At 39.7% G+C, this 15,327-nt stretch overlaps 1 protein-coding gene across 5 annotated transcripts in view; it reads right to left on the bottom strand.

The window, feature by feature from the left end:
* The window catches only part of LOC114628097 (multidrug resistance protein 1B), a 62,030-nt gene that overhangs the window by 35,798 nt on the left and 10,905 nt on the right, over positions 1–15,327 (bottom strand). For 2 of the 5 annotated variants that reach the window (XM_028776049.1, XM_028776052.1), the window contains 10 exons: positions 13,670–13,861; positions 12,805–12,976; positions 11,715–11,839; positions 5,001–5,172; positions 2,553–2,666; positions 2,294–2,404; positions 1,970–2,095; positions 1,676–1,879; positions 1,260–1,453; positions 887–1,064 (listed from right to left, as the gene is read on the bottom strand). In XM_028776049.1, the coding sequence (XP_028631882.1) occupies positions 887–1,064; positions 1,260–1,453; positions 1,676–1,879; positions 1,970–2,095; positions 2,294–2,404; positions 2,553–2,666; positions 5,001–5,172; positions 11,715–11,839; positions 12,805–12,976; positions 13,670–13,861 (1,588 nt within the window). Of the gene's footprint in view, positions 1–886; positions 1,065–1,259; positions 1,454–1,675; positions 1,880–1,969; positions 2,096–2,293; positions 2,405–2,552; positions 2,667–5,000; positions 5,173–11,714; positions 11,840–12,804; positions 12,977–13,669; positions 13,862–15,327 lie in introns of those variants that run through there. The other 3 variants (XM_028776051.1, XM_028776054.1, XM_028776053.1) reach the window with 3 other exon arrangements.

The raw sequence follows: 15,327 nt of genomic DNA, 5'->3' as shown, positions 1-15,327 counted from the left end.
GAGGGTATTTTCTTGATTTTATGACTGACGTGGAAGGACCCAGCCTATTGTAAGTGGTGCCATCCCTGGGTAAGTGATTCTCAATTGTATAAGAAAGTAGACTAAGCAAGCCGAAGTGAGCCAGCCAGTAAGCAGCACTCCTCCATGGCGTCTGAATCGGTTCCTGCCTCCAGGTTCCTGCCTTGATCTGTTGCCTGACTTCCCTGGATAATGGACTGACTATAAGCTGTAGGATGGAATATACCCTTTTCTCCCCAAGGTGTGTTTGGCCGTGGTATTTCATCACAGCAACAGAAAGCTAACTAAAACTTTTTCTCCCTCTGGGGCATTCAGTCAATCAAGTTTGCTTTGAACCACTGTTATCAATGACGATACGGGACATTCTACGTGAGTCACCTCTGTCACTTAAAGTTTCCTAGAAGCCACATTAAAAAATATGAAAATAGATTAAAAAATTAATTTTAAGTAATAATGAATTCAAGATATTACTGTTATCTAGTATATTATACATTTAACAAGTAACAATACAAAAAGCTATTGGGGTGTTTTGCATTTTTTAAATACTAGGCCCTCAGAATTACAAGTGTTCGTTTTGTACTTGAAAAACTTCAAAGTCTACATTAACGAATATTTAAGCACTCAGTAGCCATATGTAGCTAGCAGTTACTATCAGAGATAAGTTATCTCTAAATCTTGTTAAACTGTATTATCCCTTTTTAAGCTTCTCTCTTTCCCAGAAAAAGTAACATAGATCACTGCCTGGTCCTGAATACTCAAAGCATTTCTCATGCTTCTCAAGATAATCAAATCAAATTTACCTATAAATTAAATATATCGACAGCTTATCATCAAGATAAATTAGGACTTTTCTAGAATTCCACTGTACCTGCATCATGACAAGTTTGAAGTAAATGCCCTTCTCTCTCATGAGCTCATCATGATTTCCTTGCTCCACAATGACACCGCCATCAAACCCAGCAATGACGTCAGCATTGCGAACTGTAGACAAGCGATGAGCTATCACAATGGTGGTCCGGCCTTCTCTAGCCTGGAGAGAGAGAAGCCTGGCTTTTGATTAAATTTATTCATTCGTCTTATGTTTACTAAATGTCAGTGCTTTGACATTATAAAACCAGTAAAGCTCCAGAAAATAGACTATGATTTCAATATACATGTTCAAGTGCACCCATACATATACACATTTAGCCACACACACAAGGAAAAAAGTGGAATATTATTATTCTTATAATTCAATATACCTTTGTAAGCATAGCTCACAGACCTTATCCAGAGCGGCCTGAACCACAGCTTCACTTTCTGTATCCAGGGCTGAGGTGGCCTCATCCAACAAAAGGATCTTGGGGTTGCGGACGAGCGCGCGAGCAATAGCGATTCTCTGTTTCTGTCCCCCACTCAGCTGTGCCCCTCTCTCACCAACCAGGGTGTCAAATTTCTATAATTAGAAGAACAAAACAAAAACAAGAAAATATAGCAAAGAAATACATAGATACAAAGAAATACTTTTGATAGGGCGTGGGCTGTAAATCCGAGGTAAATGGATTTCCCTGCTAAGGCAGTTCTTCCACCTCACAGAAGGTTCCTGGGTTCACATGAAGCACATCAGCCAGAGCTCTCCTCTCTGAGCCTGGGGAGACAGAGGTGAGGCATGACTCACGTGGGGCAGTTTCATGATGAAGTCATAGGCATTGGCTTCCTTGACAGCTTTCTCTATCTCATCCATGGTGACATCTTCTCGGCCATAGCGAATGTTTTCGGCGATCGTGGTGGCAAACAGCACAGGTTCCTGACTCACCACGCCAATGATTTCCCGCAGATACCTCACATTGATGGTCCTGATGTCCTGTCCGTCGATACTGACCTGGAACAAAACGTGTGGTGTTCACACTTTAGAATCCCGGAATCAGAATGCTGGGCAGTGTTAACTGGTGCTGGCTGCATGCCCACTCACCACGCCCTCGGTGGGGTCGTAGAGCCTCTGCATCAGCTGCACAGTCGTGCTTTTCCCACAGCCACTGTTGCCGACCAGGGCCACCGTCTGTCCACTCTTCACCTTCAGGTTGAGGCCCTTCAAGATCTGCAGAGACACGTGAGAAGTCAACGTTAGGTTAATCCCCAGGACAGGGTGCATAAGTTCTATGAGCTGAAAGGTGAATTCAGTACTGGGTTTAAATATATAAAATGTATGTGATTATATTCCTTTCTTTTATAACATGTAAAAGAGTGTCTCTATCCAACAGCTTACTGAGTCATAGGTTTATCATTGTCACCTTACCTTAACTTCACTTCTCGATGGGTAGTTGAAGTGAACATTTTTAAACTCTAAATTTCCCATTATACTGTCTGGTTTGTACCCCTTCATTGAGAAGCTGTCAATGCTTGGCTCCTAGGCAGAAAAATATTTTAGAAGATCACTAGGTTACAGTCACTACTCTGTAGTGATACTTTGTGGAGAGAGGAAGCAATAATGAAATTAACTCAATAAGAAAACTCTTTTAAGTAGATGGATAAATAGGCAGGCAAGTCAGACTTACATTATCAATTATCCTGAAGACTTCAAAGGCTGCCCCTCTTGCGTTTGCAAAGGCTTCTATATTTGGGGCTAAATGTCCAAGACTAAAAGTCCCCAATAAGATAGAGAAGAAAATCTGAGGAGGGGACCAAAGCATGCAGTTACTTAGTACACAAGGACAACTGGCCTCATGCTTCCTTTTCCTTCTAACACAACCAACTTCATTTCACAATGACAATAATATAAGAATACTGAGTACTGAATATTTTAAGCTTATGACTAAGAGATTTAAGATCCAATCCTGGTAATCAGCTGTATTTAACCACTCTACAGTATACACATATCACTGTAGTCAACAAAAGTAAAATAGTTGTGATTCTTCGATTAAAATAAAACAATTGACATAAATGTAAGTTTAAACAATGTGTTTAGAATTTGGAATTAATCTTACTTCATCACACAAGGGAGTAATTTTTATACAACTATCATATTAAATAGAAAATTTTTTACTTTTTTCAAAAATTAAGCATTTATTAACCTAGATTTTCACAAGAGTAAAACGAAATGAACACAAGAAGACCAGGTCTACACCTGGGATAAGACTGTATATCTTCAGGACATTCTCTTCAAATCCCTAGCCTTCAAGGGGGCCTGCTATGTCTCTGCTGTATCAGATGCTACTGCCTCTGCAAATGCTCTCTAATTATGAGGCACACGCTGAAGACATGACTCGTGTCCCCAGTTCATCTCCTACACTGCGTTCCTCTCTGAAATCTAATGAACAGGTATGTGGGACTTTGTTCTTTGTTTTATTGAAGAAGACAGCACTTCTTATTCTTCTTGAAAACTTCTTTGTTCCTAACTTGGTTTTGTTCTATTGGGGCTTAAGACTACATATGTTAGGACTCACTTCTAAGCCATACAGGACCATGACTGTGTATCACACTTAGTCGTCACAGCAACACTGAAAGTCAGAGCACATGCTTGTGTCATGTCTGGCAGAAATGGTGAGAGAATCCAGAAGAGTTTAGACAGCTGCTCCAAATCTCACAGCTGCTGAAGTCAGGCTAGAATTTAGTATGAAATCCTACATGTGCTTTCTAGTGTTTGTAAGACACTCTGCACCCTGTGAACATCTGAGGCACATCGCTTGTCAGATGCTGGGGAGTAGATGGCTGCAGCTCAGGCTAACACTTAGGAATCCCAGGGTCTATCCTCAGCGTATGAGAAAACAAACAAAACTGTTTCTCTACATCACACTAAGCAGTACCCATTTCTTATTACAACTCAAGCTCCTCTCCTGAAACACACACACACACACACACACACACACACAAGAAAAATACTCAACTTCTTAAAAATAAAAACTATCCTAGCAGCTAGAGAGACTGCAAAGGACAGAAGTTCAGTTCCAAGCAGCATGATTCATAACCTGCAGCTTAGAACTACCTGCAACTCCAGTTTCAGTGTGTGTGCGTGTGTGTAAAATGAAAAATAAAATAAAAATTTAAAATACCTTATAAATTGTGAGAGAGGATAGTAAAGCCTGTTCCTAACCAAATAAACCTATAAATGGTGTTAAATGGAATTAAAAATAGAGGCAATTATTATTTCTGTATTATAAATCTAAATTTTGATAAAGGCAACTATTTGTCAGACATGTGGTTCCCACCTATGACTGCCAAACTCAACAGCTAAGGCAAGACAGTCACCAATTTGAGGATAACCTAGGCTATATAGTGAAAGTATAAAAATATAGAAAGGTATTACATTAAATGATTTTTTTTAAAAGGTAGCTGTGGTCATGAACGAAATACATTTGTGTTGGGGGAGAAAAGACTGAGCCCACTATCACAAATTGAGCTTAGCAAATCAATTATTTCATTGTCTTCAAATGAAAATAATGCCTGTCCTTGTGCAGAGTCCTATAAGGCCGAAAACCTTGAAATAGAAGTTTCTGTTACAAACAGTAACCATTTACATTTCTACAAATTTGTGAGGTATATTAGCTGCCATTAATTTTTGTTTGAGTAGTAAATCAGAAAATAACAGAAGCACTTAGTACAAAGTCTGTAAAAATGAGACCCTCTCATTAAATGTAAGTTCATAGTAGAAAGATGGCTAATGTTACTGTTTCAGAACCACCTTTTCTATCTTACCTTCAGAGACTAAACTTTTGCCAGACCTAAGTTATATATAACCAAGTTAATAATGTGTCTTAAAACCATTTAAAACCATATAGTCTCTCCGTTTCCCTTCTGTGTACTAAGCAAGTCTAAGTGTAACTTGTCTTGAAGAAAGCAGTGTAACCAATCTTTCCCTTACCACTCTGTAACCTGTGAATATTTGAATAAATATTTCTTTGTAGTATTTAATTATTTTTCAAAACATATTCTTCTAAGGTAAAATTAAAAACACTCAATTGAGCTGGAATTTTAATGAACCCTTTTATAAATCACATATTACTTACAGTAAGCACTTGTCCAATAGAATATTCATTTGAGAGCACCAAGGTGGTCCCATACCAGAATGCCAATGCATATGCCATATAGACCAACAGGTAGGCAATACCTATCGAAATGTTGGCCGTGATGGCTTTCCTTATTCCAACATTTTTAGCTTCTTCTAAATTTTTATTGTACCTGGAAGACAAGAAACAAATCGTTACATACACTCCATTCTTAAATGTTAAGAAATTATCTCAATGTAACAAGATAATGACCTGAGTAACTGGAATGCATGAAGCTCATAGCATGTATATGTTTTCTTCTTTTCTCCATACATTGCCCCTAAGATGTACTATTATTACTTTATTTCTTTGTTGAAGAAAAAATGGGGCTTATACATTTTCTGGCCTTAGTAATAATGAAATTATCAAAAATATCAAAAGTGGATAGTATTCCACACAGAAGAAAAATAGCTGGTCATGGCAGCTGGTTTGTACTCCTAGGTAGTACTTGGTTTAGAAGCTGAAAAATCCTTTGACAAAATCCAACACCCCTTCATGTTAAAAGTCTTGGAGAGGTCAGGGATACAAGATGCATACCAAAACACAATAAAGGCAATGTACAGCAAGCCAATAGCCAACATCCGATTAAATGGAGAGAAACTTAAAGCAATCCCACTAATCAGGGACAAGACAAGGTGCCCTTGTAGGACAAGGAGCCCCTAGGGAGATTGAATCAGGAGGACTGCACATTCAAGACCCATCTGTCCTACTGGGGAAGGGGGAGGAGAGAAGGAAGGGTAAGGATAATGAGGCAGAAGAAGAAAGACAGAAAAGGAAGATGAAAAGGGTGAAGGATGAAGAATTTAGAAAAAGTGAAAGAATGAAGAACAAGACAGAGCAGCAAATAGCTAATGAAGTGGAGACACAGTGCAGAAGAACCTTAACATGCGAAAGCTATTTAAAGGTCTGGACCTTAAAGAAGCTTTAAACACTGCTTGTTCCCTTGGGAGTGTTAGAAGGACCAACTGGGAAATTACACACACTTTGGCAACTGAGGCGTGTTAGCCACGTTTTTGATATCTAAATAAGCTGTACTAGGTGGGTCTGGAGCCAATAATCCCAGAACCTAGGCAACGCAAGGAAAAGCACTGAGAGCTCCAGACTACACAGGGACACAAATGTTCTTCCTTATAAAATGAGCACTATATGTTATCTTATTTCTATAGTTGTGAATTTTAAAATCACTTATCTACAATATCATTTTGGCTTATGATATACAATAGATATTGGCCAGGGAAGCTGTAGGCACCATGTGACAATGGAGACACTGTCCTGGGACTGCCCCAGACTGGCCTGGGAGTGAGTCAGTGAGAAGCCCCAAGCTCTAAGACATAAGGTATGTACACTGGATCAGGCTTAAATTACATGGAGGATTGCTTTTGGTAGGATGACCATTTTCACTACGTTAATCCTACTGATCCATGCTCTTGGAGATCTTTCCATCTTCAGATATCTTCAATTTCTTTTTTCAGAGACTTGAAGTTCTTGTCATACAGGTCTTTCACCTGCTTGGGTATATTTTGTATCATTTGTGGCTGTTGTTAAGGGTGTTGTTTCCCTAATTTCTTTCTCGGCCCATATGACATTTGTATAAAGGAGGGCTATTGATTTTTTTTTTAGTTAATTTTGTATCCAGTCACTTAACTGAAGGTGTTCATCAGCTGTAGGAGTTCTCTGGTATAATTCTGGGAGTTGCTTATCATACTATCCTCAAATAGCAATACTTTGACTTCTTCCTTTCCAATTTGTATCTCCTTGATCTCCTTTAGTTGTCTTATTGCTATAGAACTTCAAATACTATATTGAATAGATAAAGAGAGTGGACAATGTTGTCTTGTCCCTGATTTTAGTGGGATTGCTTTAAGCTTCTCTCCATTTAATCGGATGCTGGCTATTGACTTGCTAATACGTTGCCTTTATTGTGTTTAGGTATGTGCCTTGTATCCCTGATCTCTCCAAGACTTTTAGCATGAAAAGGTGTTGGATTTTGTCTAAGGATTTTTTTTAGCATTTAGTGAGATTATCATGCGATATTTTTCTTTCAGTTTGTTTATAGTGGATTGCATTGATGGATTTTCATATATTGAACCATTCCTACATCCCTAGGATGAAGCCAACCTGATGGTGGTGAATGATTGTTTTGATGTGTTCTTGGATTCAGTCTGTGAGTATTTCATTGAGTATTTTTGCATCGATGTTCAAAAGAGAAATTGGTCTAAAATTTTCTCTTTGTTGAGTCTTCATGTGGTTTAAGTCTCAAGGTGACTGTGGCCTCATAGAATGAGTTTGGCAGTGTTCCTTCTGTTTCTATTTTGTGGAATAGTTTGAGGAGTATTGGCATTAGCTATTCTTTGAAAGTCTGGTAGAATTCTACTTTAAAACCATCTGGCCCTGGGTTTTTGTTGTTGTTGTTATTGTTGTTTGTTTTCCTTTTTGCTTGGGAGACTTGTAATGATTGCTTCTATTTCCATAGGGGTTATAGAACTGTTAAGATAGTTTACCTTATCTTGATTTAACTTTGGTAATTGTTATTTGTCTAGAAAACCATCAATTTCCTTTGGATTTTTCAATTTTTTTAGAGTATAGGTTTTTGAAGTAAGACCTAATAACTTTTAAATTTTCTCAGTTTCTGTTATGCCTCCCTTTTCATTTCTAATTTCGTTAATTTGCCTCTCTGCCTTTTAGTTTTCTAAGGGTCTGCCTATCTTCTTGATTTTCTCAAAATAGTAGCCTACAAATTGGGAAAAGATCTTTACTAACCCTACATCTGACAGATGGTTAATATCCAAAATATATAAAGAACTCAAGAAGTTAGACACCAACAACCCAAATAGCCTAATTTAGAAATGGGCTATAGAGCTAAAAGACATAATAATAATTCTCAACAGAGTAGTCTCAAATGGATTAGAAGCACTTAAAGAAATGTTCAGTGTTCTTAGTCATCATAGAAATACAAATCAAAACAAACCCGAAATTCTATCTTACACACATCAGAATGGCTAAGATAAAAATCTCAAATGACAACACATGTTGGCCAGGATGTGGAACAAGGGGAACACTCCTCCATTACTGGTGTGAGTAAAAACTTGTACAACCACTCTAAAAATATCTGATGGTTTCTCAGAAAATTTTGGAATAGTTCTACCTGAAGACCCAGCTATACCACTCCTGAACATATACCCAAAAGGTTCTCTACTATACCACCAGAACACTTACTCCATTATGTTCACAGCAGCTTTACTCATAATAGCCAGAAACTGGAAACAACCCAGATGTCCCTCAACTGAAGAATGGATACAAAAAATGTAGTTCATTTACACAACAGAATACTATTCAACTATTAAAAACAAGAATATAATGAACTTTCCAAGCAAATTGATGGAACTCGAAAATATTATCCTGAGTCAGATAATCCAGACTCAAAAGAACATGCATGGTATGTACTCACTTATAAGTGTATATTATTCATAAATTGCAGGATACCCATGATATATCCCACAGACTCAAAGAGGCTAAACAAGAAGGAAGGCACAAGCAAGGATGCTTGAATCTCATTTAGAAAGAGGAATAAAGTAGTCATAGCACACAGATGGAGGGAGGGTACTGGGTGGGAGAGGGGATTGGGAGGGGAATGGGGTGGGAGGTGGTTCAAGATCGGACATGGGGAGAGACAGAGAGAGGGCCAGAGGCCAGGAGAATGACTGGAAATACAGCTGATGGGGCTGAAAGGATAGGGAGCATCTCTAGAACATGCCAGAGACCTGGGATGGGGGAGGCTCCCAGGAGTCTTTGGGGGTGAGCTTAGCTGAGACTCATGGCAGTGGGACCTGTAGAGGCTATCTCCTGTAACTAGACAAAGATGGAACAGACACTGAGGGAACAACCAAACAGTAACTGGCCCAACTTGAGACCCATTCCATGGGCAAGCACCATTTAATGATACTGTGGTGATACTTTCTGTGACAACTTGTCTGTTATGCTTGCAGACAGGAGCCTGGCTGTCCTCTGAGAGCTCCTACCCAGCAGCTGACTGAAATAGATGCAGAGAGCCACAATCAAACATTGGAAGGAGGTCAGGGAGTCTTACAGAAGAGTTGGGAGAAACATTGAAGATTCCAAAGGGGCTAGAAACTCTACAGGAAGATCAACAGAGTCAATTAACCTGGACCCTTGGGGACTTTTAGAGACTGAACCACCAATCAAAGGGCATACACAGGCTGGACCTAGCACCCCTCCTCCAAGTACATATGTAGCATATGTGCAGCTCAGTCTTCATATGGGTCCTCCAACAACTAGAGTGGGGCTGTCCCTAAAGCTGTTGCCTGTCTATGGAATCTGTTCCCCTACCTGATCTACCTTATCTGATCTCAGTGTGAAAGGATGCACCTAAACCTCCAGAGACTTGATGTGCCAGGGTAGAGAGATATGTGGGAGGACTCTACTCTCTCAGAGGAGAGTGGGATGGGGCTATGTGAACAAGGAACCAGGACAGGAAGGCAGCAATCAGGATGTAAAGTGAATAAATAAATAAATGATTAATGGAGAAAACATTTACATGAAAGAGCTGAACTACGGAACTGCACTCTGCCAGCATATGAGAGACACAGGCTAGATTTGACTAAGCTACCAAGCCTACTACTTGTCCTTCTTACCTGAGAAAACTGGTAGAAAGGGTGCCCCTAAGGAGTGTCAGGAGCCACAACACTCCAATTAAGAATGCTGGGTCACCTTCATCAAAGAGAGATGACTCAGAAAAAAGAATTCTGCTAACCAACTAATTCCTGATGGACAAACCACAACTCAAAAACAAGAACTGAATGAAAACTCAAGACAGCATGTATTCTCCAAAAAGGCATGGCACTGACGGTGACTTAGCTGAAATTCCAAACAAGGAATTAAAACATATGACAATAATCACATTCACAGGATTCAAGGAGATCGTGAATGTACTCAAAGAGCACACAAACATCTGAATGAAACATGGAAGTCAATTCAAGATATGAAAATAATTCAATACTCACAGAAGTACTGAGGAAGACCTTACTTAGAGACTGAATAATGTGGAGGACCATCTAGCAAGACTTGAATCAAGATAAAAGAATTGTATCGCTCAGTCAGGGGCAATGATAAATTTTTAAAAACAGATAAACCGAACATGAAAGAAGTTTGAAATACCACAAAAGGTCAAATCTGTGAATCATGGGCATCGCAGAACAGGAACTCCATGCCAAAGGCTCAGAAAACATTTTCAATAGAAACTATACAAAAATTTTTCCACATCTAGAAGAACAAATGTCTGTCTAGGTACAAGACACATATAGAACATCTAAGAGACAGGACTAGAAAAGAAATTCCCTGTGTCATCTTATAGTTAAAACACTAAAAACGCAGGAAGGAAGAGAGAGAACTGGGGAAGGAGAGAGGGAAGGAGGAAAGCAGGGAGGGAGAGAGGGAACTGAAAGCTGCAGGAGAAAAGGGCCAAATCCCATAGAAAGGCAGTGCAATCAGAATAACAGCTGAGTTTTCAATAGAAGCTTTTAAAACCAGAAGGGCTTAGAGTGATGTGATTGAGGATTCTGAAAGAGCATAGCTAATAACTAAGACTATTATATCCAGAAAAACTACCTGTCATAACTAAAAGAGAGACAAAATTCTTCCATGACGAAGCAGTCTAAATATAAGACTTGCAAGTCTGAATCTGCTAGAGAAAAAGCGGGGCGGATACGTGAACAGTTAGCTGTAGGAAGAGGACTTTCAGAATGGGACTCTGGTCACTCAGGAAATAGAGCCAACAAGCACCAGACAGGATTCCACAAAAGTAAAAAGGTTTTGTATACATAAGGAAACACATATGAAAAAAACCCTGTTATCACAACTTAATGAGACTATTCTGACTATTGAATCAAATGCATTCCAAATGAGCCAGGTTCCTCCCACACCTGGTGTTCTGAGGGAAAAGTGGGAGCGACTGGTTGCTTAAATGTAGAAGCTTTGTGATGACAAGTCCCACACTATCCTAGAGCTTTTGCCACCTTGGGAGATTTTCATTATCGTCATCCCAGACCCCACCTCTGCTCTAGCTAAGGGCAACTTATTCTTCTATCTCAGGGCTCAGGCTAGTTAAAATCTCCTCTAAGAGACAGCCTTCACCATATTTAAATGTGTCCTCCTTCTGTTCCTCAGTACGCTTCTCTTATCAAGGCATATTTTTAAAGATTATATGTGTTGGGGGACATGTATGCATATGAGCAGAGATACCCTTGGAGGCAAAAAAAAAAAAAAAAATAGGCATCAGATCCTCTGGAGCTGAAGTTACAGATGGCTGAGCCCAAAGAAGAGTATAGCCTTTTAATCACTAGGCCATCTCTCCAGCCCTATTAAAGCAAATGTCAATGTCTTTCTTAAAAACAAAAACAAAAACCATACTCCCATAACTCTCTTTAAAATCTTTTACTTCTTAAACTAATGGTTGTCTGTGTACCAGATACCACCTTATTTGTAGTTTCTGTACCACCCTCTCCTCTAAGGAATGAAAACATAGGCTTTCAGACATTTCAATGCAAAAAGCAAACAGAACATATATACTCCTTTCTGAAGGGGGAAAGCAGAATTGCAACTTTTCAGAACATCAGCAATGACATAGAATTTTACATTTCTAGCAGGAGAAGCCCCAACCTTTCAAGTTCCTTCTTTTGTCCACCAAACGCAATCACAGTTCTGATGGCTGCTAAGACTTCTTCAGCAACTGCTCCAGCTTTTGCATAGGCCTGGAGTTCCTTATCAGTAAATGAAGTCAATACCTGTCAAAGCACAATCTCATATCATTTAAAGATTCCTGGAAACTCTATCTTTTGGAAATTAAAAAGTAAAGATATAAAAAATATTGCTTGTACATTAATCATTATGCAGAACAAGAGCTTTGAATGCCGGGTATCTCCTGGGAGAGAGAAAATGTACTGGTTTCTCTCTCAGTGCCTTCTAGCTGCCCCAGTGAATGGTCAAGGAAGAGAATCAGGAACACAAAGGGACTCTGGGTCAGATGACTGATGTGCCTGGACCTTTCTGTTCTTCCTATCTGTCTGGTTGGGAAGACAGCCTCAAGACCACAGTGAGAAACAGCCTCTCAAGCTAGTGCACTTATCTTTTAAATGAGAGGACACTCTGAGGATCTAAAACACGCAGAGCAGGGAGTGAAACAAAGACCCCACTAACTGAAGCAACGTGAAGTTCTTAAAGATTAACTTGTGCTCCCTTTTCCTTATCTATTTAGAAGATATCCTAAAACATTTTGAATAATTTTGTATTAAATTCCGGCATGAATCTAAACATAACTTGTACAATGTTTTACTGAGCTGGAAAATCAATTAAGAAAAAGAAGCTTTTAGGTTGGCAAAGCCTGGCAAGACGGTTCATTGGGTAAACTTGCAATTCAAGTATGCTAACCTGAGATAGCTCCCTGGAGAGTGACAGTAAGTCTTACATCAGTCATTGTAGGATGGTATAGACGTGGGAGGGTCACTTTTATCGCTGACACCTCACAGTGATACAGTCCTGTCCTCTACTGAGCTCGAGGTGTATTTACTATAAAGGTGGGGAATGAGATAGGAGGTCCCCTTCTTTCTTATCTTTTCCACAAATAATAGCTCAGTGAGGCAGGGTCATCTTGTCCCACTGATTGGTGAACAGAAGTCTAAAAACAAGTACCAAACTCTCGGTTGTTGTGGCTAAAAGACCCTCCCCCGAGTCTGGGAATGTGTGCACTTACCTTTGCCCATAGAGCAGATGACAGTCCAATAAGAGGGCTGACAGCCAAGATCACAAGGGTTAGCTTCCAACCACTTATAAAACCTATTATAAAACCAGCTAAAAATGTTGTCATGTTCTGAAAGAACATTCCAATTTTGTCACCAATCCCGTCATTAATTTTGGAGACATCACTAAAGGAGAAAGAGATTGGGTTACAAATATCAGATTTGGAAACACAGAATCAATTCAGTTTTAGATTGCATCACCGAGCCTGATGTAAATTAATTTCTAGAACATATATAAATATATAAACATCCCACTTGACAGGTTGTTTCCAATAGATTTGTCATTAAACAGTGCTCTATGGTCCATGAGGCCTCAAATAAAACACATCACAGGATGTGTAAAACTATTCACTATGAAATGTCAAACTGCTAAGAGATTTCTGCTTTATGCATACGGTGCTGTCCTCTATGAACACAAAATCTTGGAGTTCATTATGCCTTCCACGAAGCAGAGGATGACAGACAGGAGCCCCTTCCTTCTTTCCATTGTCGTCCAAGGATGCCATGGAGCCTGGCAGGACAGTGCTCAGTGGGGCTGGACAGGCCATGCTGGTGCTCCCTTGTGCATCCCTGCTGTGCTCAGTCTTGATTCTGCCAGCCTAACCCCTCATTCAGTGGCAGGCAAGCAGGAGCCCCCTCCCTGCCTCCCATTCCCTGCCAGGGTGCTGTGAACAAGAAGCTGTGTAAGACACAGGTGCTGTCCACAGGGCTTTACTCTGCTCAGTGATGCTCCGGCACTCCTAACAGAGCTGGTGGTATCTACTTCACAGCATGAAGAACAAGCTCACGGCTGACTTCAGCATAAACCAAAATACTCACTCTGTGAGCCGGGTGTTGAGTTCCCCAACGTCATGCACGTCAAACCAGCCGATCTCCTGATTCATTATAGCATGAAAAAACTTCTGCCTAATCTTGTGTATTTGTCTTCCAGCTGCCAGGCACCAAAGTGAAACCTGGATGTAGGCAACTATGAGCACACCGGCGCCGATCCCCGTGTAATAGTAGGCATACCTAGAAAACAAGAACACTGTATTTCTGCTTATCCCCTCATCCTTAACCAATGAGAAGCAGTTGTAAGAGTTGTAGTGGTCAGCATCCACCTGCGTCTGCACCCGTAGAGAAATGGCCAATAGTGGTCACTGCAGCAGGGTAAATAAATCCCAGCTCTTCACTTAACTATCTTGTAAACTCAGGCAGACTGCTTAACGTTCTATGCCCCTAGCTGGTAAAGCGGTGCTTGGACCAGTATCTAACATGAAATAAGCATGCAGAGGAGTCAGTTACTATGAAAGAGCACTTGACGTACTGGCAATTGGGTAGGACAAGCCATTTTAGCCCTAATCTTATTACATCAGCATTATGAGCAATCAACAAAGACAGGCTGTCTGCTTGTCAAGGGACAAGTGACAGAACTTGTTGGAAAGTGGACCCAGGGATGGGAGTGATGTCATGCCCACTGAACTAACGACAGAGTGTGGCTGGTAAGTGGTAGCTGAAAACTAATAGTATTTGTAAGTCATCTCACCAACTGGTCATTTTGAACTACCCTAAAATGTTTTAAGGAATTGAAGATCAGACCTTCTAATTTAAATTGAAACAATGAAAAATGAAATCCCTCAAATTAAACAAACAAAGAAACAAACATCAAAGAAGAATTGGTGTTGACTTGTTCTGAGTCTTCACATTCACAAAAGTGAGCAACTTTTGGGCTTCTCTAATTAGTTGATGTTTAAACTAAAGGCAAACCTCCAAAATGAAATACAGGGTACAGATTTCCCCCATTTAAAAAAAGAAGAGTTCTACTAGTTATCTTCAGAAGAATGCGGTGTATTGTGGGGAAGCATCAAAATGCTTATTTAAAAGCAAGAGAGTGTGTGATGTGATGGTCACAATTCTGTGCTCAGCCTATCAGGAATCTTGCTAACATCTCATGCCTGTTACCTCTTACAACTTGCAAGAAGATATATGGTACAACTAAAATGCTTCTTATTAATAGGTGAGTCTATAATCTATTATTTTTCATGTGCTAATGATATAGCAAGAGTAGCCCCATTTAACAAGTATAACTTATGCTTAGAGAACAACCTATAAATTGTTTAGTTTTGTTTATTTGTTTGCTTACTTACATTTTTAAAGATCTTGCTATGTAGCCCAGGCTGGCCTCAATCTCACAAGCCTCCTGTCATACGTTTCACAGTCCTAAGGTGTGTCCACGATTCCTTAGTAGTGGAATCAATCAATCAATCAATCAATCAATCAATCAATCAATATTGCTGTTAACTGGGCATCGGTTCTTAAACTTGTAATCCCAACACTTGAAAGGCTAAGGCAGATGGAATGCCACAAACTTGAGAGCAGCCTGGGCTACATAGTGAGGTCAGAGGAGGCATGTAGTTGCCTCAATATATATAAAAAAAAAATCATGCCGCTATACAACAGTACTCTAAGGATCTGCTTCAGATCTTTCAAATATAACA

This window comes from Grammomys surdaster, unplaced genomic scaffold (genome assembly GCF_004785775.1).
Source record: "Grammomys surdaster isolate TR1022 unplaced genomic scaffold, NIH_TR_1.0 264, whole genome shotgun sequence".
In the NCBI taxonomy this organism is placed as follows: domain Eukaryota; kingdom Metazoa; phylum Chordata; class Mammalia; order Rodentia; family Muridae; genus Grammomys; species Grammomys surdaster.
This window is presented reverse-complemented; position numbering and strand designations above follow the sequence as displayed.